Source organism: Microcaecilia unicolor, chromosome 13 (genome assembly GCF_901765095.1).
Source record: "Microcaecilia unicolor chromosome 13, aMicUni1.1, whole genome shotgun sequence".
Taxonomy (NCBI): Eukaryota; Metazoa; Chordata; class Amphibia; order Gymnophiona; family Siphonopidae; genus Microcaecilia; species Microcaecilia unicolor.
In genome coordinates this window covers 10,458,383-10,480,780 of record NC_044043.1, presented here as the reverse complement: position 1 = coordinate 10,480,780, position 22,398 = coordinate 10,458,383, and the positions used below count along the sequence as shown (strand labels likewise).

The 22,398-nt window shown below is 47.9% G+C and overlaps 1 protein-coding gene across 1 annotated transcript in view; it reads left to right on the top strand.

Annotated features, from left to right (window-relative positions):
* CUX1 (cut like homeobox 1) overlaps positions 1-22,398 on the top strand; it is an 804,986-nt gene that overhangs the window by 661,956 nt on the left and 120,632 nt on the right. Inside the window, 1 exon segment of the mRNA XM_030186246.1 lies at positions 18,452-18,754. Within this exon segment, the coding sequence (XP_030042106.1) occupies positions 18,452-18,754 (303 nt within the window).

Sequence of the window (22,398 nt, the reverse complement as noted above, 5' to 3'; positions counted from 1 at the left end):
CTGTTACAAAGGCGGACTCAGGTAGCGAGATTGGCCCAGTGGAACGTTTTGTTCTCGGGCTCTTCGTCGGCATCGGCACCGGGGTCATCGTGTGCATCGACGTCATCAGCGTCCAGACCTTCTTCCTTGGCTGCCAGTGCATCGAGGCATCGGCCCTCTGCATCGGCGCCGAGACATCGGATAGCTGCATCGACGTCGGTGGTACCGGGACCTCGTCTCCTGATGTCGTCGGACGGTGGTGCATCGAGTGGAGTGCAGGTGAGGGCTGTCCATTCCCCTGCTGGTGGCGGTGAGCCTTCGGGTGGGTCTCCCCCTACCCTGAGGGCTCCTGCGGTAGAGCCCCCCCGGGATCGACCTGCTTCGACCTCGGCCCTGAGGAAGCGACGGATGGATTCTACGTCCTCCTCGTCGGTGCCGGGGAGCTCCGGTGACATGCTTCGGAAGAAGTCGAAGAAGCATCGACACCGGTCTCCTCCCCGCGTCGGCACCGAGAGCTCTGGGTCGCCGAGGGAGTCGGCACCCAGCAGGCATCGGCACCGAGAGGACCGCTCACCCTCTGTTCAGGAGGTGTCGATGCGCTCCACTCTGGACAGCCCGGACCAGCCTCCATGCCCGGAACAGGTTCTGACGTCGACGCCTGCATCGACCTCCCTGCCTTTCTCTGCAGCCGCTCTGAACGAGAGCCTCCGGGCCGTTCTCCCAGAGATTCTGGGAGAGCTGTTGCGCCCTACCCCTCCGGTACCGGCGGTGCTTGCGCCTCCGGTACCGTCGAGCGTGGCGCCGGCTGGCCCATCGCCCGGGGTGAGGTCCCCGACGTCGGTACCGCGTGCGGTGCCGACTGCGGCCACCTCCCAGGAGGGCTCCCCGACTACGTCGGCGGAGGGAGCTTCGCCGATGCGGGCAAGGGAGTCTACCTCTCGACGCCCCCATCGTGGACGTGGCTCCACGGAGTCGAGCCGGGCGAGGTTGCAGACACAGGTCCGGGAACTTGTGTCTTACACCGAGGGTGAGGCCTCGTGGGAAGAAGAAGAAGACCCCAGATATTTCTCTGACGAGGAGTCTGAGGGTCTTCCTTCCGATCCCACTCCCTCTCCTGAAAGACAGCTTTCTCCTCCCGAGAGTCTGTCTTTTGCTTCCTTTGTCCGGGAGATGTCTACGGCCATCCCCTTCCCGGTGGTTGTGGAGGACGAGCCCAGGGCTGAAATGTTTGAGCTCCTGGACTATCCTTCTCCACCTAAGGAAGCGTCCACTGTTCCCTTACACCATGTCCTGAAAAAGACATTGCTTGCGAACTGGACCAAGCCATTAAGTAACCCCCACATCCCCAAGAAGATCGAGTCCCAGTACCGGATCCATGGGGACCCAGAGCTGATGCGCACCCAGTTGCCTCACGACTCTGGAGTTGTGGATCTGGCCCTAAAGAAGGCTAAGAGTTCTAGGGAGCATGCTTCGGCGCCCCCGGGCAAAGACTCTAGAACCTTAGACTCCTTTGGGAGGAAGGCCTACCATTCCTCTATGCTCGTGGCCAAAATCCAGTCTTACCAGCTCTACACGAGCATACACATGCGGAACAATGTGCGGCAGTTGGCGGGCTTGGTTGATGCTCTCCCCCCTGAGCAAGCCAAGCCTTTTCAGGAGGTGGTCAGGCAGCTGAAGGCGTGCAGAAAATTCCTGGCCAGAGGGGTGTATGACACCTTTGATGTTGCGTCCAGGGCCGCTGCTCAAGGTGTGGTGATGCGCAGGCTCTCATGGCTGCGTGCCTCCGACCTGGAAAATAGACTCCAGCAGCGGATTGCGGACTCGCCTTGCCGTGCGGACAATATTTTTGGAGAGAAAGTCGAGCAGGTGGTAGAGCATCTCCACCAGCGGGATACCGCATTCGACAAGTTCTCCCGCCGGCAGCCTTCAGCATCTACCTCTACAGGTAGAAGATTTTTTGGGGGAAGGAGGACTGTTCCCTACTCTTCTGGCAAGCGTAGGTACAACCCTCCTTCTCGACAGCCTGCGGCCCAGGCTAAGCCCCAGCGCGCTCGCTCTCGTCAGCAGCGTGCGCCTCAGCAAGGCCCCGCGGCTCCCCAGCAAAAGCAAGGGGCGAGCTTTTGACTGGCTCCAGCAGAGCATAGCCGACATCCAAGTGTCAGTGCCGGGCGACCTGCCGGTCGGGGGGAGGTTGACAGCTTTTCACCAAAGGTGGCCTCTCATAACCTCCGATCAGTGGGTTCTGCAAATAGTCCGGCAAGGATACACCCTCAATTTGGCCTCAAAACCTCCAAATTGTCCACCGGGAGCTCAATCCTACAGCTTCCAGCACAAGCAGGTACTTGCAGAGGAACTCTCCGCCCTTCTCAGCGCCAATGCGGTCGAGCCCGTGCCATCTGGGCAAGAAGGGCTGGGATTCTATTCCAGGTACTTCCTTGTGGAAAAGAAAACAGGGGGGATGCGTCCCATCCTAGACCTAAGGGCCCTGAACAAATATCTCGTAAAAGAAAAGTTCAGGATGCTTTCCCTGGGCACCCTTCTCCCCATGATTCAGCAAAACGATTGGCTACGCTCTCTGGACTTTGCCTCTTTGGGTCTGTCAGAGGGTGTCTCCCGCGTCTTGCTTGCTTCCAGGAAAGATTCCACCAAGAGGAGTTACTTCTTTCTGTGGAGGAGGTTTGCCGTCTGGTGTGACAGCAAGGCTCTAGCTCCTCGCTCTTGTCCTACACAGACCCTGCTTGAATACCTTCTGCACTTGTCTGAGTCTGGTCTCAAGACCAACTCTGTAAGAGTTCACCTTAGCGCAATCAGTGCATACCATTACCATGTGGAAGGTAAGCCGATCTCGGGACAGCCTTTAGTTGTTCGCTTCATGAGAGGTTTGCTTTTGTCAAAGCCCCCTGTCAAGCCTCCTACAGTGTCATGGGATCTCAATGTCGTTCTCACCCAGCTGATGAACAGGGCCGTGCCAATACGGTAAGCCAGGTAAGCGCCGCAGGGGGGCGCCTGCCTTCAAGGGCGCCGTCGAGTTGAATTTAAAAAAAAAAACCTTACCGCGTTGGCGAACTAGTGGGCGGGGCACCAGTAGTAAAAGCAACAAGCAGGCACGCTTGTCTCCGTCTGCTTCCCTGCCCTCTCAGTGTCCATCAGAGGAAGGCGGGACGCAGAGAGGTCAGGGAAGCAGACGGAGAGACGAGCGTGCCTGCCTGCTTGCTGCTTTTACAACTTTCCTTCCTCGTGCACGTATTGATGCGGTGCCGGTGCTATTTACAAAACTGTGACTCACAATAGGAGAAAAGTTGCTGCTGTAGTATTAGCTCAGATCAGATTTCAGTTTCACAGGCTGCTCGTAGCAGGAGAGAGGCTGCCTGCGCCTTTAAGTGGTTCAGGAAGTGTGAGGTTCAGGAGAGCCGAGGCACGCACAGCCCCCGTCTTTACTTCTGTGTTAACAGAGAGTGCTGCTGTGCCCATTGCTAAGCTGCACAGACACAATGTGGCTGTTTATCACATTTGGCATTGGTCCAATTGGTACTACTGCTTTTGAAAGCATGTTTTTCCAGGAAGAAGTCCCTGAATCCATTTGCTTTAGACTCCCGGAGACCTCCTGCATCACTGGTGATTGACAAAGCAGAGAGGAGAAAAGTGATCAAACAAGGTAAAGGTCACAGGCTGGACTGGGCACTCTCGTGTCCTGGAGAGGTGCTGATAGAGCTTAAGAAGACGATCATAATTCCAATTCCAAAAAAGTTCAAAGTTGAGGTTGGGGATTATTCCACTTATCAGCCTATTTCAAACCTTTCCTTATTTTCTAAAGTTTTAGAAAGGTTTGTACTTGGACAACTGGCTGATTATGTTGAAAGGAACCAGTTATTGCACAGCCCACAATCAGACTATAGACGTCATCATAGTACTGAATCTTTGTTATTGGCAATTGTGGATAGTATCTTAGTGAAAGCAGATCATGGTTGCAGCTTGATTTAACTGTGGCTTTTGATACTGTATTTCATCCCATACTGTTAAAATGTTTGCAGGATATGGGGCTAGGTTCCACAGTTTTAACATGGTTTAGTTCTTATTTTACTGATTGCAAAACAAACTGTGCAATGAAACAACACAATTTCTTCCCAGAAAACTTTGTCAAGGGTTGTTTCCCCACTAATATTTGAACTCTATCTGGCATCATTAGCTAAGATAATTGGAAACTGGGAAGTAGAGTTTCATTTCTTGTGATGATATTCAGTTGATTTTTTTGTGTAAAAGACAAGCAAGTGCTATGATACCATGCCGATCCATGGCACGGAGGAGAACGAAGCGTTAATTTATGGTTTGAAGGTACTATTCCCAAAATTTAATCAGTCCCCCATTCTCAAGAGTTAGTGATCAGAAGAAAATTAAAATTATGAAGAAAGGCAGGGCATCCTGCTTAAATAATGAATGACAAGTGCATATAAGAGACTACATTTTACTGTTAGTATGTCAAGGTATTTTGTTCCGGAAATATATGGTATAAGCAGAGCAAGCAAGCTTTCCTGTTCAATTTTGCTACTTAAAACAACAATTACTGTACTTTTAACAGTGCAATAACTGATTCTACATGATCCTTACAGTTCTGCAGCCCTGTGCTTCAGGAAAAAAGGAAAAAAGGTTTTCTCCTTTGCAAAACAAACAGAGCCCAAGGCTATTTGCTGTGATTGACAAAGTAGGGCATTGACCCTGGATGAAACATAGAACAGACACTGATCATTTTAAAAACACTTTACATGTTGATAGTAAGGAAATTTGCTAACACTGCTAGCCGAAATTCACCAAAGTGCATTCTATAGAATATGCTAATATGCTCCACCCCATCCTTTGCCCCCCCCCCCCCCCCCCCAATGAAACAGTCAAACTATGCCCATGGCTGCTGCTGCCTTCCCACACGCAGCGCTCGGCTCTTTGGCACCACCCAGCTCTTCCACGCGCCTTGGAGCCAGGCAGGTCCGGGGGGGGGGGGGGGCGCCCCAACTGATAGTCTGCAGGGGGCACCAGAGACCCTAGGCACGGCCCTGCTGATGAAACCTCCTTTTGAGCCACTGAATTCCTGCCATCTGAGGTACTTGACCTGGAAGGTCATTTTCTTGGTGGCAGTTACTTCAGCTCGTAGAGTCAGTGAGCTTCAGGCCCTGGTAGCCCAGGCCCCTTACACCAAATTTCATCATAACAGAGTAGTCCTCCGCACTCACCCTAAGTTCTTGCCAAAGGTCGTGTCGGAGTTCCATCTGAACCAGTCAATTGTCTTGCCAACATTCTTTCCCCGTCCTCATTCCTGCCCTGCTGAACGTCAGCTGCACACATTGGACTGCAAGAGAGCATTGGCCTTCTATCTGGAGCGGACACAGCCCAACAGACAGTCCGCCCAATTGTTTGTTTCTTTTGATCCCAATAGGAGGGGAGTGGCTGTGGGGAAACGCACCATATCCAATTGGCTAGCAGATTGCATTTCCTTCACTTACGCCCAGGCGGGGCTGGCTCTTGAGGGTCATGTCACAGCTCATAATGTTAGAGCCATGGCTGCGTCGGTAGCCCACTTGAAGTCAGCCTCCATTGAAGAAATTTGCAAAGCTGCGACGTGGTCATCTGTCCACACATTCACATCTCATTACTGCCTGCAGCAGGATACCCGACGCGACAGTCGGTTCGGGCAGTCAGTTCTTCAGAACCTGTTTGGGCTTTAGGATCCAACTCCACCCCCCGAGGGCCCTGTTTGTTCTGTTCCAGGCTGCACTCTCAGTTAGTTGGTAAATTTTTTAGGTCAATCTCAGTTATGTCCTCGCCGTTGCGAGGCCCAATTGACCATGGTTGTTGTTTTGAGTGAGCCTGGGGGCTAGGGATACCCCATCAGTGAGAACAAGCAGCCTGCTTGTCCTCGGAGAAAGCGAATGCTACATACTTGTAGAAGGTATTCTCCGAGGACAGCAGGCTGATTGTTCTCACAAACCCGCCCGCCTCCCCTTTGGAGTTGTGTCTTCCCTTGTATTGTCTTGCTACATACTGGACTGGCCGGCTCGAGCCGGTTTCGGGCGGGAAGACGGCCGCGCATGCGCGGTGCGCGCGGGCGCGCGAGGGCTAGCAAAGGACTTTGCTAGGAAGATTCCGATTGGAGGGGCTGCCGTGGACGTCACCCATCAGTGAGAACAATCAGCCTGCTGTCCTCGGAGAATACCTTCTACAGGTATGTAGCATTCGCTTTAAGGGAATTACATTTTTGTTTTTTTCAAAGCAGCATGTTTCAAAAAGAAACCCCTCGTAACAGCCTTCAAAGCTTCCCACACCACAGAAACGAACTTAGTAATATAGTAAATGACAGCAGATAAAGACCTGTATGGTCCATCCAGTCTGCCCAACAAGATAAACTCATTTTACATGATATGTGATACTTTATATGTATACCCAAGTTTGATTTGTCCTTGCCATTCTCGGGGCACAGACCGTAGAAGTCTGCCTAGCACTGTTCTTGTACTAAAAGTTCTGAAGCTAACGTTGAAGCCCCTTAAAATTTACACTCCAGTCCATCCATATCTATTCAGTTACGATCAGGGCATAGACTGTAGAAGTCTGCCCATCGCCGGTTTTGCTTCCCAATTACCGGTGTTGCCACCCAATCTCCGCTAAGATTCCGTGGATCCATTCCTTATAAACAGGATTCCTTTCTGTTTATCCCATTCATGTTTGAATTCCATTACCGTTTTCATCTCCACCCGCATTCCACGTATCTACCACCCTCTCCGTGAAAAAGTACTTCCTGACATTACTCCTGAGTCTGCGCTCTTCAACCTCAATTCATTTCCTCTAGTTCTACCACCTTCCCGTCTCTGGAAAGTTTTGTTTGCGGATTGATACCTTTCAAATATTTGAACGTCTGTATCATGTCACCCCTGTTTCTCCTTTCCTCCAAGGTATACATGTTCAGGTCGGCAAGTCTCTTGTACAGTTTGCAACGCAAATCCCATACCATTTTTGTAGCTTTTTGTAACACCGCTTCCAGTCTTTTTACATCTTTAGTAAGATATGGCCTCCAAAACTGTACACAATACTCCAAGTGGGGCCTCGTTGGTTATATCCCTCTCTATGCAGCCTAGCATCCTTCTGGCCACAGCCGTCGTCTTGTCACATTGTTTCCTCACCTTCATATCCTCGGACACCAACACCCCAAGGTCTCGCTCCTGAGTCGAGCTTACTAATCTCTCTCCTATTCGGTATCTCTGTTTTGGGTTTTTGCACTTCTTGGCAGAGAAAGAGTGGAAATTTTTGAATTACGCTAAACATAAAATTCCAGTATTCTACCTACTGCCAAAGATACATAAGCACCTGTTACAACCCCCAGGACGCCCCATCGTCTCTGCTAGAGACTCACTGCTGGAACGCTTGTGTAAATACATTGATAAACATTTACAGCCTGGTCTGTTATCGATTAAATTGTATTTGAAGGACACGACCCATTTTCTACATGTACTGCACGACATGGGGGTAGCTTGATCCCCCCAGTGGATACTGGTAACTGTGGATGTGTGTTCGTTGTATACTAGCATACCACAGGATGAAGCTCTAGATGTGTTATGGAATTCATTGGAGCAATGTCCTCGTCCACATTTGGTGCCCACAGAATTTCTGGTTAAATTAAGCAATATAGCTATGAGTTAGAACTTCTTCATTTTTGAAACCAAGTTTTTTCAGCAAAAATCGGGGATAGCGATAGGGGCCACTTTTGCCCCCACAGTGGCAAATCTATTCATGGCACTGTTTGAAGAGAAATGGATTTACTTCCAGCATGTCCAGTGTTGGAAACGCTTTATAGATGATATTTTCTGTATTTGGACGGGTACGATAGATATGTTGCAACAGTTTGTGGTTTTCTTAAATCAATATCACACACAGATTAAATTTGAAACAGAAGAATGAGCGGTGTATTTCGTTTCTGGATGTATGGGTGGAGAAGAGGGTGGATGGCTTTGCAACTACGGTGTTTTCTAAACCCACAGATAGAAATTCTCTACTACATTTTTCAAGCATGCATCCTCTGCATATGAAAAAGAACATCCCATTTGCCCAGTTTTTATGTTATCGCAGAATTTGCTAAATGGTTCAGGAATTTAAAAGCTGCACCAGTATATAGAGTCATAAATTGATAGAGCTGGGATATCCCCATCACTTAGTCAAGAGGGCAGCTAAAAGAGCTTGGCATAATCCGAGGGAGTCACTATTACAGTATAAAGCAGTTCAGCAACAAGAAGACATTTTACCTTTTGTGATTAAGTACAATGCCCAACACCATGAGAGAGGGAGGGAGCGACGCTGGATCTGGTGCTCACAAATGGGGATAGTGTGTCAAATGTTCGAGTGGTTGCCCACCTGGGCAGCAGTGACCATCAAACGGTTTGGTTTGATATGACAGCTAAAGTGGAGGGCGGCCGCTCAAAAATCAAAGTCCTGGATTTCAAGCATGCTGACTTTAGTAAAATGGGGGAAACCTGAGGAAGGAGCTGATGGGATGGGAGAATGAACGAGAAGTGGAAGGACAGTGGTCCAAGCTGAAAGAAGCTATAAATAGGGCCACAAACCTTTATGTCAGGAGAGTAAATAAAAGCAAGAGAAAAAGGAAACCAATATGGTTCTCCAAACAAGTGGCTGGGAAAATAAAGGCTAAAGAGTTGGTGTTCCTGAAATACAGAAAAACTCAAGAAGAGAAACACAGGGAGGAATACTGGATGAAACTGAAAGAAGCCAAGAGAGAGAGATTTCTGGTGAAAGCGCATGCGGAAGAACAAATGGCTAGAAATGTAAGGAGGGGTGACAAAAATTTCTTCAGGGATATTAGTGAAAGGAGGAAGACTAAAAAGGGAATTGTGAGACTGAAAGATGCTGCGAACCACTATGTAGATAATGATGAAGAAAAAGCAAATTTGCTAAATAGATACTTTCGTTCTGTTTTCACAGAAGAAAATCCTGGAGCAGGACCGCGTTTGACTGGCAAAAGTACATGTGAGAATGGAGTGGATATAGCACCGTTCACAGAAGAGAGTGTGTATGAACAACTTAAAAATCTAAAGGTGGACAAAGCAGTGGGACTGGATGGGATCCACCCCAGGATATTGAGGGAGCTCAGAGAGGTTCTGGCGGGTCCTCATAAAGGTTTGTTTAATAAATCCTTGGAGTCGGGACAGATTCTGTGGGATTGGAGAACGGCGGAGGTGGTCCCTCTTCACAAAAGTGGTGATAGGGAAGAAGCCGGAAACTACAGGCCAGTAAGCCTCACTTCGGTTATTGAAAAAGTAATGGAAGCGATGCTGAAGGAAAGGATAGTGAATTTCCTAGAAGCAAATAAGTTGCAAGATCCGAGACAACATGGTTTCACCAAAGGGAAATTCTTTGACTGCGTGACCGGAGAATTAAATCAAGGACGTGCTATGGACATAATCTACTTAGATTTCAGCAAAGCTTTTGACACAGTTCCCCACAGGAGGGTCTTGAATAAACTAGACAGGCTAAAGATAGGACCCGAAGTGGTGAACTGGATTAGGAACTGGTTAACGGACAGACGCCAGAGGGTGGTGGTAAATGGAGTTCGCTCAGAGGAGGGAAAGGTGAGTAGTGGAGTGCCTCAGGGATCGGTGCTGGGGCCGATTCTATTCAATATATTTGTGAGTGACATTGCCGAAGGGTTAGAAGGTAAAGTTTGCCTATTTGCGGATGATACTAAGATCTGTAACAGAGTGGACACCCCGGAGGGAGTGGAAAACATGAAAAAGGACCTACGGAAGCTAGAAGAATGGTCTAAGGTTTGGCAATTAAAATTCAATGCGAAGAAATGCAAAGTGATGCACTTAGGGAATAGAAATCCACGGGAGACGTATGTGTTAGGCGGGGAGAGTCTGATAGGTACGGGCGGAGAAAGGGATCTTGGGGTGATAGTATCTGAGGATTTGAAGGCGACGAAACAGTGTGACAAGGCGGTGGCCGTAGCTAGAAGATTTCTAGGCTGTATAGAGAGAGGTGTGACCAGCAGAAGAAAAGAGGTTCTAATACCCCTGTATAAGACGTTGGTGAGGCCCCACCTGGAGTATTGTGTTCAGTTTTGGAGGCCGTATCTTGCAAAGGATGTTAAAAAAATGGAAGCGGTGCAAAGAAAAGCTACGAGAATGGTATGGGATTTGCATTACAAGACGTATGAGGAAAGATTTGTTGACCTGAACATGTATACCCTGGAGGAAAGGAGAAACAGGGGTGATATGATACAGACGTTCATATTTGAAAGGTATTAATCCGCAAACAAACCTTTTCCGGAGAGGACATGAAATGAGATTGAAGGGGGGCAGACTCAAGAAAAATGTCAGGAAGTATTTCTTCACGGTGAGGGTAGTGGATGCTTGGAATGCTCTCCCGCGGGAGGTGGTGGAAATGAAAACGGTAACGGAATTCAAACATGCGTGGGATAAACATAAAGGAATCCTGTTCAGAAGGAATGGATTCTCAGGAGCTTAGTCGAGATTGGGTGGCGGGGCTGCTGTTTGGGAGGCAGGGCTAGTGCTGGGCAGACTTATACGGTCTGTGCCAGAGCCGGTGGTGGGAGGCGGGACTGGTGGTTGGGAGGCGGGGATAATGCTGGGCAGACTTATACGGTCTGTGCCAGAGCCGGTGGTAGGAGGCGAGGCTGGTGGATGGGATGCGGGGATAGTGCTGGGCAGACTTATACGGTCTGTGCCCTGAAGCGGACAAGTACAAATCAAGGTAGGGTATACACAAAAAGTAGCACATATGAGTTTATCTTGTTGGACAGACTGGATGGACCATGCAGGTCTTTTTCTGCCGTCATCTACTATGTTACTATTATTTGTTACATTTGTATTCCACATTTTCCCACCTTTTTGCAGGCTCAATGTGGCTTACATATAACTGTTAACGGTGTTAGCCGATTCCGGCCTGAACAAATACATAGTATGAATGAATACAAAGTGATATTGTGGTAGAATGAGGTACATGTATGGTAGGTACAATTGGGGGGAACTTAGGGAGGGAAAGGGGGAAGAAGAGTCGGGTAATGTCCGTTACGGTCTTTCGTTACATTGTGTCGCAATTTAAGTCCTTTGCAGCTTGAGTAGTGCAGATTTAGATAAAATCGTGTTGATTCGGATGTATTTCTAATTGGTAAGTCGATCAAGTCTGTCATGTAACTCGGGGCTTCTCCGTAGATGATTTTGTGAACCAGGGTGGAGATTTTGAAGGCGATGCATTCTTTGATTGGGAGCCAGTGTAGTTTTTCGCTGAGAGGTTTTGCGCTTTCAAATCGCGTTTTACCAAATATATGCCTAGCTGCCGTGTTTGAGCGATCTGAAGTTTCTTTAAGGTTTGTTCTTTACATCCCGCATAAATTCCATCGCAGTAATCTAAGTGGCTTAGTACCATTGATGGTATCATGCGTTTGAGTTTCCACATTGAGTGGAACATTTTCTTTGTTGTGGATGCCACTTGGTTCTCTAGTGTTAAGTTACAGTCCATTGTAACGCCGAGGATTTTCAGGCTGTCTGAGATAGGAAGGGTGTAATCTGGGGTGTTGATACTTGTGGGGATGTCTGCGCTGTGTTGGGATGAGAGGATGAGACAATGAGTTTTTTCTTTATTGAGTTTTAGTTGAAATGCATTTGCCCATGAATCCATGCTGTTCAGGCCAAGCTTGTTGCCCCACTGGTGTAAATGGTACTTATAAAGTTTAACACTGTAAAGCGCCCTGGCGTCCAATACTGCCTGCAGCTGCTTCCTTGTCTCAAAGTATTCCTTACAGGAAGTTTCAGAAGGAGAAAGAATAAAAAGTCTCCGGACTTCTTTCAACTTAAACATAAGATCCCTGATTTCCTGCTCTCGACGCTTACTTAAAGATGCAGTATAAGCAATAATCTTACCGCGGAGCACGGCTTTGGCAGCTTCCCAATAGGTTCTGGCACTTACTGACTGGGCATCGTTCTCAGCTACATAATCAAGCCATCCCTGCCACAAATATGTGCGGAAAGCTTGGTCCTGATACAAGGTAGGGTTCATTCACCAACGAAAGGTTCCAACCCTCTCTCCCCACCTCAAAGTGGCCCATACCGGTGCATGGTCCGAGATGACAGGCTCCCCTATCCCAGTGCGATCAGTCGCTTGGGCCAGAGAGTGGGACATAAGAATATAGTCTAAGCGTGCATGAACCCCATGTGGGTGGGAAAAAAGTGTAATCATGTTCATCTATATGCTGGAGCCTCCAGATGTCTACTACTTCCACTTCCTTAGAAATGAAATTCATCCCCCGCTCTTCATGATATTTACCTGGCTGTTTTGGAGGTCGACAATCTATCAAATTGTCACTAGTGATGTTAAAATTGCCCCCTAAGATTAATGGATATTCATCAAAAGTCACCAGTTTAGCTTCAAGGAGAGTAAAAAAAATTATTTGTTAGGCGCATATATACTGCACAAAGCCACCTTGACCCCCTGCAGGAGCCCCGCAACAATCACATAGTGGCCTTCTGGATCTTGATAGCCTATGCATCTCAAACGCTAATGACTTCTTTATTAATATAGCCGCTCCCTGCTGCCTGCTATTAGACGTAGAGGGTTCTCATGGAGTACCACTAAAACTACTTCATATTAATTAGGGAAGAGTTTCATATAGTCACCACGGCCGGTTTCACTTCACTCACTCGGTGAACCTCTGCCTGTATGTATTTTAATCACAGAGGTCGCATCCCTTGTTTGCTAAATATCATCTAATAACAGCATTTTCACTTGCAAAAAATTTGAAAGAAATATTGAGTCCAGCATAGTTACCAGAAGCTGAGAGTGGCACTCCAGCAATAACGTTGGGTCATTACAAATGCAATAGAGCACACTGTAAGACTTGTGACTTGGCACAAGAGGCGACAAGTTTCACACACGCTGGTAGGGTGTACAAGCTAAGGCATCACACTACATGTCAGACTCTGGACATCATATATTATATACGGTGTCCATGTGACAAGGTCATAGGGAAATCCACTAGATTTTTACACGCACGTATGACTGAACATCGGTCAGGTATTATAGCACAAAATTTAGGAGCTCCACTAGTCCAACACTGTGTGTCAAAAGTTCACATGATTGATACCTTACGATGCATGGTAATTGATCAGATTTGTCCAGTGGCGAGAGGAGGGGATCATAACAGAAAATTGCTTCAACGGAAGACCTTTTGAATATACCATTTAGATACTTTAGAACCTAGAGGGTTAAATACGTAGATCCATTGGGGGTGTTTCATCTAATGCAGTAGTTTAGATCCGGAAGCGCATATTAAGATCAGCTGTTTCCGGTATATGTTACTATGACACAAATCAGGAGATGAAGTCCTTCTCCCAGGGCCGCCCAAATCGGCATAATCGAAAGCCGATTTTGGGCATCCTCGACTGCTTTCCGTCATGGGGACGACCAAAGTTCACAGGGGCGTGTCAGAAGCATAGCGAAGTCGGGACTGGGGCATGCCTAACACATGGGCGTCCTCGACCGATAATGGAAAAAAGAAGGGCATCCCTGACGAGCACGGGCGACTTTACTTGGTCCATTTTTTTCTTATGACCAAGCCTCAAAAAGGTGCCCGAACTGACCAGATGACCACCGGAGGGAATTGGGGATGACCGCCCCTTACTCCCCCAGTGGTCACTAACCCCCCTCCCACCCTAAAAAAAAAAACTTTTAAAATATTTTTTGACAGCCTCAAATGTCATACCCAGCTCCATGACAGCAGTATGCAGGTCCCTGGAGCAGTTTTAGTAGGTGCAGTTCAGGCAGGCGGACCCAGTCCCATCCCCCCGTCACCTGTTATACTTGTGGTAAACGCATAGGTGGTCGGTGGCCAAACTGTTTGGGGAGGCTAAAGGGGGCGGGTTAGGGGTGGAGCTTAAATCCATAATTGTCTGATAACACACAGAAAAAAAATAAATAAAAATAAGTCACAATAAGTCACACTCAGAACCTTACTGTACCATAAATATTACACTGGGCAGAACCTAATACACCAATATACCACCCATATGGAAAATGCAGACCGTCAACAATATGAAACAAGGGATCATAATATCATGATACGTGTAGAGCCACAAAACACCCTAATTCATGTTTAATGTGGGATAAAATGCCATAAATAAGTAAATATAAACTTTTAATGTTGAGCACCTAATTCTGAAAGTGGACATATTCCAAACACTATAATGAAAATAAAATGATCTTTTCTACCTTTGTTGTCTGGTGACTTTGTTTTTCTGATCATGCTGGCCCAGTATCCAATTCTGCTGCTATCTGTCCTCTTAACTCCGTTTCCAGGGCTTCCTTTCCATTTATTTCTTCACTTTCCGCCTTTCTTCTTCATTTCTTGCCCTACATCCGTAAGTAAAAGCTGGGTCCTGCGCAGACTTGACTGTCCAGTGGATCCAACTTCTGCCTATTTTCTTCCTCCATGTGCAGTTTTTCTCTCTTCCTTTTCCCTCATCTCATTTCCTTCCTCACTCTTCCCTCCCCTCCATCCATGTCCAGCAACCCTCCTCTCCCCTCCATCCACCCATGTCCAACAACCTTCCTTATGTACAGTGCAAAATATACAGATAGCAGATTTTAATTCCCAAATCTGACAAATTTCAATCAATAAATGGAAAATAAAATTATTTTTCTACCTTTATGCCTGGTAATGCTATTTTTCTAAGCATAGTAGTCTCATTCTCTCTCTGTATCCCTTAGATCACTGTCCAGGGCCTCCTGTTCATTTGCCATGTTATATTTTCTCAATGTCTTCCACTCAGACATTGATTTTTTTTTTCATGCTCATCTTCCCCCAATACATTTTTTGCCTCTCAAACTTTATCCCTCTTTCTCATCCTCCAGTCTTCCAGCTCCCTCTTTTTACTGCTTCTATCTAGCTCTGCATCTCTTTCCCCACCCATTTCTAACATCTCCCATCTCTCCTCTTTCCTTTCCATTGATGCCAAGCATCTCTCCTTTCTTCCCTTCCTTCTTGCCCAGCATCTTTTCCTGGTTTTCTCTTCCCTCTTCCCCCTTCCTTCTTGCCCAGCATCTCTTCCTGGTTTTCTCTTCCACCTTCCTTCCTAACCAGCAATGCCAGCATCTCCCTGATTTCTCTTTCCACCTTCCTTCCTCTCCAGCATCACCCCCTGATCTTTCCTCCCACCTTCACTCCTCTGTGCCCAGCATGTCACCCTAATCACCCTTTTTCTACCCTCCTCCATGCCCAGCATGAACCCCCCATTTCCTTTCTCACATTTCTCCATGCCCAGCATGTCCCACAATCTCCATTTCCTTCTTCCTTTTTCCCAATCTTTCCTCCCACCTTCCTCTGTATCCAGAATCTCACTCTGATCTCCCATTTCCACTTTCCTCCTTGCCCACATGCCCAGTTAATCTCCCTTTCCACCTTTCTCCATGGCAGCACAGCATGTCCTTCGATCTCGCTTCTACTGTCCTCCAGCTCTGAGCTTGCAGCGACTCTTCTCTCCCCTGCCATCCATGGCTTTCGCTCCCCCCCCCCATCCACCCCTTGTTATTAAAGCCTGAGGCTGAGGCGTTCTCCTCCGATGCGGCGATGCACATAGCCAGCCTGATTCTGCTGCCTGCGTCGGAGCCTCTCTTTCTCAGACGCATCCCGCCTCTGCGTACGACAGGAAGTTGAATTCGAGGAGGCGGGACGCGTCTGAGAAAGAGAGGCTCCGACGCAGGCAGCAGAATCAGGCTGGCTATGTGCATCGCCGGCATCAGAGGGAGAACGCCTCAGGCCGACCGGAGATGGAGAGACCACGCCAGGCGAATGGATGGGTGAGTGAGAGCGGGAGCGGGAGGGGGTGTGTGGAGGTGCAAGACTCGCGCGGGAGGGGGGAGGAGGCAGACACCGCCGGTCACTGCAGCATTTTGGCGCTTAGGCGCCATCTCTTTTAAAGAGCAGCCAAGGGAAGTCCACGATTGGGCTGGGGAGGCTTAGCCTCCCCAAGCCTCTTATACAGGGCGCCTATGGGTAAACGTGAGCCCTTCAAAACCCACCAGAAACCCACTGTACCCACATGTAGGTTCCCACTTCACCCCTTAGGGCTATGGTAGTGGTGTACAGTTGTGGGGAGTGGGTTTTGTTTTTTTTTGGGGGGGGGGGGGGCTCAGCACCCAAGGTAAGGGAGCTATGCCACCTGGGAGCAATTTGTGAAGTCCGCTGCAGTGCCCCCTAGGGTGCCCGGTTGGTGTCCTGGCATGTCAGGGGGACCATTGCACTATGAATGCTGGCTCCTCCCACGACCAAAGGGCTTGGGTTTGGTCGTTTCTGAGATAGGCGTCCTCGGTTTCCATTATCACCGAAAATCGGGGATGACCATCTCTAAGGTCGACCTAAATTTTGCGATTTGGGTGTCCCCGACCATATTATTGAAACGAAAGATGGACGCCCATTTTGTTTCTATAATACGGGTTTCCCCACCCCTTCGCCAGGACGTCCTGCAAGGACGTCCTCAGGAAAACTTGGGCACCCCTTTCGATTAGCCCCTCCATGTGTATTAAGATCACAGGACCAATAGAATCTTGTTCAACTGGCCCTTCCTTTCCATTTGGATTTGAGCAGTACGGGTACATTTTCTGAAAAACACCAGTAGAATGGAACAAACTACCCCTGTGTTTAAAGAATGACCAACAGCTTACCTTTTAAGAAGAACGTGAGAGGCTTTCTGCTTTGTCTGGCATTTTTTGTACCTATTTGATTACTGTTTGTTTTGAACTGTTCATGGAGATTTTTACTGTTGTTTGTTCTGATTGTATTTTATTATGTATGCTTTTTTTTTTTTTTTTTTTGTATTACCACATTGGATAAAGGTGGTTTATAAGTAAAAATTCTAAAACAAAATTCTAATCCATGAAAATCTTTGTAAATTATCTCCAATCCTCCCCCCTTTTTAAACATTCTACGAACTAGTTAAATGTTGTAACCCAATGGACATAAGTCCAAAAAACAAAATCAGAATGTTCTGGTAACATATCTCCACAATAAATGCTAATCCTGTATCAGAATCCCGAATCAAATTCCTCAGTATAACACTTTGTTACAACTGACCTAGTATTAATGTAGCAGCATGATATAGAAATAGAATAATAATTCGAATCATCAGATTCTAAATGAAATTTTCGCAAGGCAGCAAGAGAAGATTTAGAGAGTACATGATTGATCCTCTAATTTCTATGTACATCCTCTGAGAACAATACCTTTTAAACTTCATTGCTATGTTATCTAACTGCTGTTTAATTCTCTCTGTTATGTGCTTCAGAATTTGCAGCACAATTTCCCATGTGACTGGGCCATATATTGTTTTTTTTTGGGGGGGGGAGGGGGCTCATTTATTAGGGCTCATTTATCTGGAACCCCCAGTCCAATTTGGAACATTTTCAAACTCATCATGTCTCTTTACTGTTGTTTTTTTTTTTTTTCTTTTTTCATTATGCCAAGTTTCATCCCATTCTACTACATTTTAGGAGAGTTAATTTCCTCACAGATAGACATTCTCAATCCCTTTTGTATAGGTCTTTCCAACTTCCATTGAGTTGAAAAGAATAAAAAATATTGCAATGGGTTGAAACTTGGCATGTGAGAAAAACCAACAAAAAGACAGATTGAGTTCTTAAATGAGCCAAATAGCACTTGGAATTTCAGAGAAATAAGCACCCCTAAAATGGCCCAGTGTATTTCTATAGGAAAAGGAGTTCCTGCTTTTTGTAGCATAGAAACATGGAGTGAAATGTAGCAGTTAGAGAACAGTGCAATGCAATTTTTAAAAAGTAGAATTCCCTACCCTTCCAAATCCCCAAACTGCTCCTACCTCTCAGAAATTACTTTCCTTTTGCAATTGCCCAATTCCCCCAAACTGCCCCTACAGCCTTAAACTGTCTCATCATCCCACATATTGCCCCCTGCCCCACAAATTCCACACCACCCTGCAAACTGCTGCATCCCACAGAACTACCCAGTTACAACTGCTTGCACCACCCTGCAATTTCCTCATCCTCAAAACTAGCCCATACAACTGCCCTATCCTCCTGCAAACTGTCCTGACTCCAAAACCTAACCCCATTCAACTGTTCCACACCTAAAAACTACCCTCTGCAACTGCTCTGCCACATTGCATAATGCTCTCACACCCAAAAATATCCCTTACAACTTTGCGCTACTCCAAACTGCCCCAATCAAAAAAACTACCCTCCAACTGCTCATACCCCCCAAATTAACTCCCCTACCCCTTGCTGTCCTAGACTAATATAATATATGTATATGCTTCTTGTATTTGGAAATAATTTTACCTAATTATTTTGTAAAAATATAATAGGTTAATTGATGCTTCTTGTTGGAAGAGAAGTTTTGCTGAAGGTTTTTTATTTTTTAACATTTTGATTATAGAAAGTACTCCAAAGACTTCCACCAGCTGTAGTCCTGCTCCTGAGTCACCGATGAGTTCCAGTGAGTCAGTTAAGAGTCTGACAGAATTGGTACAACAGCCCTGTCCGTCCATAGAGACCAACAAGGATGGGAAAACAGATGAGTTGAGTGATGCAACAGCTTGTGACTCTGAAACATCAACCCCTTTATCATTGTCCGGCCACTCAGCTCTCAGCATTCAAGAACTGGTTGCCATGTCACCTGAGCTAGACACATATGGAATTACCAAGAGAGTCAAAGAGGTGTTAACTGATAATAATCTTGGTAAGTCAGTGTCAAGGTTTTTTTTAAGCGTAATATCTTTAAAGCTTTAATATCCTAAGTATAACAGCACACCAGCACACACCTGAAGCCTCTTTATTTTCCTAAATTTACTTTATTGAATAAATGTAGATAATTTACTCACAGTCAATAGATGTTCTGAAGTTCATGTCCCAAGGCAAAAGGCTTTGAAGTTCTGAGAACTGCAAGGGGGATGGAGGTAAAAATCTGAAGAAAGGAAGCTTGTTGCAGAGGTGAGAGGGTGATTAAATAGAAGAAAGCAGTTCTGAGGTGGGATGTTGGATTTGTGCAATATCTTATGAGAGAGAATGAACAAGGTAAAAAATGTGTTCGTTTGGGGGGGTGGGGGTATAACGACATGTGCTGTCTGAAGTAAGATGGAGAATGTCTCATGAAGAAAGGGAGGAGGGAGGTCAAGAAGGGGGCCCATACAAGCCTAGGGAGGGAAAGGTAAGGGGACCAATAGGGACTGAACCTGTCATGAGGTAACAGGGGTGGTTCCAAAGGGCAGTCCTCGATTGGAGGGAAAGGTCATACCCAGCTGACCTCCCAGGACACAGATAGTAGGAATGACCAGGAAATAAAGCGAATGCTACATACCTGTAGAAGGTATTCTCCGAGGACAGCAGGCTGATTGTTCTCACTGATGGGTGACGTCCTCGGCAGCCCCTCCAATCGGAATCTTCCTAGCAAAGTCCTTTGCTAGCTCTCGCGCGCCCGCGCGCACCGCGCATGCGCGGCCGTCTTCCCGCCCGAAACCGGCTCGAGCCGGCCAGTCTAGTATGTAACAAGACAATACACTTCAAGGGAAGACACAACTCCAACGGGGAGGCGGGCGGGTTTGTGAGAACAATCAGCCTGCTGTCCTCGGAGAATACCTTCTACAGGTATGTAGCATTCGCTTTCTCCGAGGACAAGCAGGCTGCTTGTTCTCACTGATGGGGTATCCCTAGCCCCCAGGCTCACTCAAAACAACAACCATGGTCAATTGGGCCTCGCAACGGCGAGGACATAACTGAGATTGACCTAAAAAATTTACCAACTAACTGAGAGTGCAGCCTGGAACAGAACAAACAGGGCCCTCGGGGGGTGGAGTTGGATCCTAAAGCCCAAACAGGTTCTGAAGAACTGACTGCCCGAACCGACTGTCGCGTCGGGTATCCTGCTGCAGGCAGTAATGCGATGTGAATGTGTGGACAGATGACCACGTCGCAGCTTTGCAAATTTCTTCAATGGAGGCTGACTTCAAGTGGGCTACCGACGCAGCCATGGCTCTAACATTATGAGCCGTGACATGACCCTCAAGAGCCAGCCCCGCCTGGGCGTAAGTGAAGGAAATGCAATCTGCTAGCCAATTGGATATGGTGCGTTTCCCTACAGCCACTCCCCTCCTATTGGGATCAAAAGAAACAAACAATTGGGCGGACTCTCTGTGGGGCTGTGTCCGCTCCAGATAGAAGGCCAATGCTCTCTTGCAGTCCAATGTGTGCAGCTGACGTTCAGCAGGGCAGGAATGAGGACGGGGAAAGAATGTTGGCAAGACAATTGACTGGTTCAGATGGAACTCCGACACGACCTTTGGCAAGAACTTAGGGTGAGTGCGGAGGACTACTCTGTTATGATGAAATTTGGTGTAAGGGGCCTGGGCTACCAGGGCCTGAAGCTCACTGACTCTACGAGCTGAAGTGACTGCCACCAAGAAAATGACCTTCCAGGTCAAGTACTTCAGATGGCAGGAATTCAGTGGCTCAAAAGGAGGTTTCATCAGCTGGGTGAGAACGACATTGAGATCCCATGACACTGTAGGAGGCTTGACAGGGGGCTTTGACAAAAGCAAACCTCTCATGAAGCGAACAACTAAAGGCTGTCCCGAGATCGGCTTACCTTCCACATGGTAATGGTATGCACTGATTGCGCTAAGGTGAACTCTTACAGAGTTGGTCTTGAGACCAGACTCAGACAAGTGCAGAAGGTATTCAAGCAGGGTCTGTGTAGGACAAGAGCGAGGAGCTAGGGCCTTGCTGTCACACCAGACGGCAAACCTCCTCCACAGAAAGAAGTAACTCCTCTTAGTGGAATCTTTCCTGGAAGCAAGCAAGACGCGGGAGACACCCTCTGACAGACCCAAAGAGGCAAAGTCTACGCTCTCAACATCCAGGCCGTGAGAGCCAGGGACCGGAGGCTGGGATGCAGAAGAGTCCTGCGTGATGAGGGTCGGAAAACACTCCAATCTCCACGGTTCTCCGGAGGATAACTCCAGAAGAAGAGGGAACCAGATCTGACGCGGCCAAAAAGGAGCAATCAGAATCATGGTGCCTCGGTCTTGCTTGAGTTTCAACAAAGTCTTCCCCACCAGAGGAATGGGAGGATAAGCATACAGCAGGCCCTCCCCCCAATCCAGGAGGAAGGCATCCGATGCCAGTCTGCCGGGGGCCTGAAGCCTGGAACAGAACTGAGGGACTTTGTGGTTCACTCGAGATGCGAAGAGATCCACCAAGATCTGGCGCACCACTCTGGAGTTGAGCGACCACTCGTGAGGTTGCATAATCCGGCTCAGTCTGTCGGCCAGACTGTTGTTTACGCCTGCCAGATATGTGGCTTGGAGCACCATGCCGAGACGGCGAGCCCAGAGCCACATGCTGACGGCTTCCTGACACAGGGGGCGAGATCCGGTGCCCCCCTGCTTGTTGACATAGTACATGGCAACCTGGTTGTCCGTCTGAATTTGGATAATTTGATGGGACAGCCGATCTCTGAAAGCCTTCAGAGCGTTCCAGATCGCTCGCAACTCCAGGAGATTGATCTGTAGACCGCGTTCCTTGAGGGACCAGCTTCCTTGGGTGTGAAGCCCATCGACATGAGCTCCCCATCCCAGGAGAGACGCATCCGTTGTCAGCACTTTTTGTGGCTGAGGAATTTGAAAAGGACGTCCCAGAGTCAAATTGGACCAGATTGTCCACCAATACAGGGATTCGAGAAAACTCGTGGACAGGTGGATCACGTCTTCTAGACCCCCAGCAGCCTGATACCACTGGGAGGCTAGGGTCCATTGAGCAGATCTCATGTGAAGACGGGCCATGGGAGTCACATGAACTGTGGAGGCCATGTGGCCCAGCAATCTCAACATCTGCCGAGCTGTGATCTGCTGGGACGCTCGCACCCGCGAGACGAGGGACAACAAGTTGCTGGCCCTCGTCTCTGGGAGATAGGCACGAGCCGTCCGAGAATCCAGCAGAGCTCCTATGAATTCGAGTTTCTGCACTGGTAGAAGATGGGACTTTGGGTAATTTATCACGAACCCCAGTAGCTCCAGGAGGCGAATAGTCATCTGCATGGACTGCAGGGCTCCAGCCTCGGATGTGTTCTTCACCAGCCAATCGTCGAGATATGGGAACACGTGCACCCCCAGCCTGCGAAGTGCAGCTGCTACCACAGCTAGGCACTTTGTGAACACCCTGGGCGCAGAGGCGAGCCCAAAGGGTAGCACACAGTACTGGAAGTGGCGTGTGCCCAACTGAAATCGCAGATACTGTCTGTGAGCTGGCAGTATCGAGATGTGTGTGTAGGCATCCTTCAAGTCCAGAGAGCATAGCCAATCGTTTTGCTGAATCATGGGGAGAAGGGTG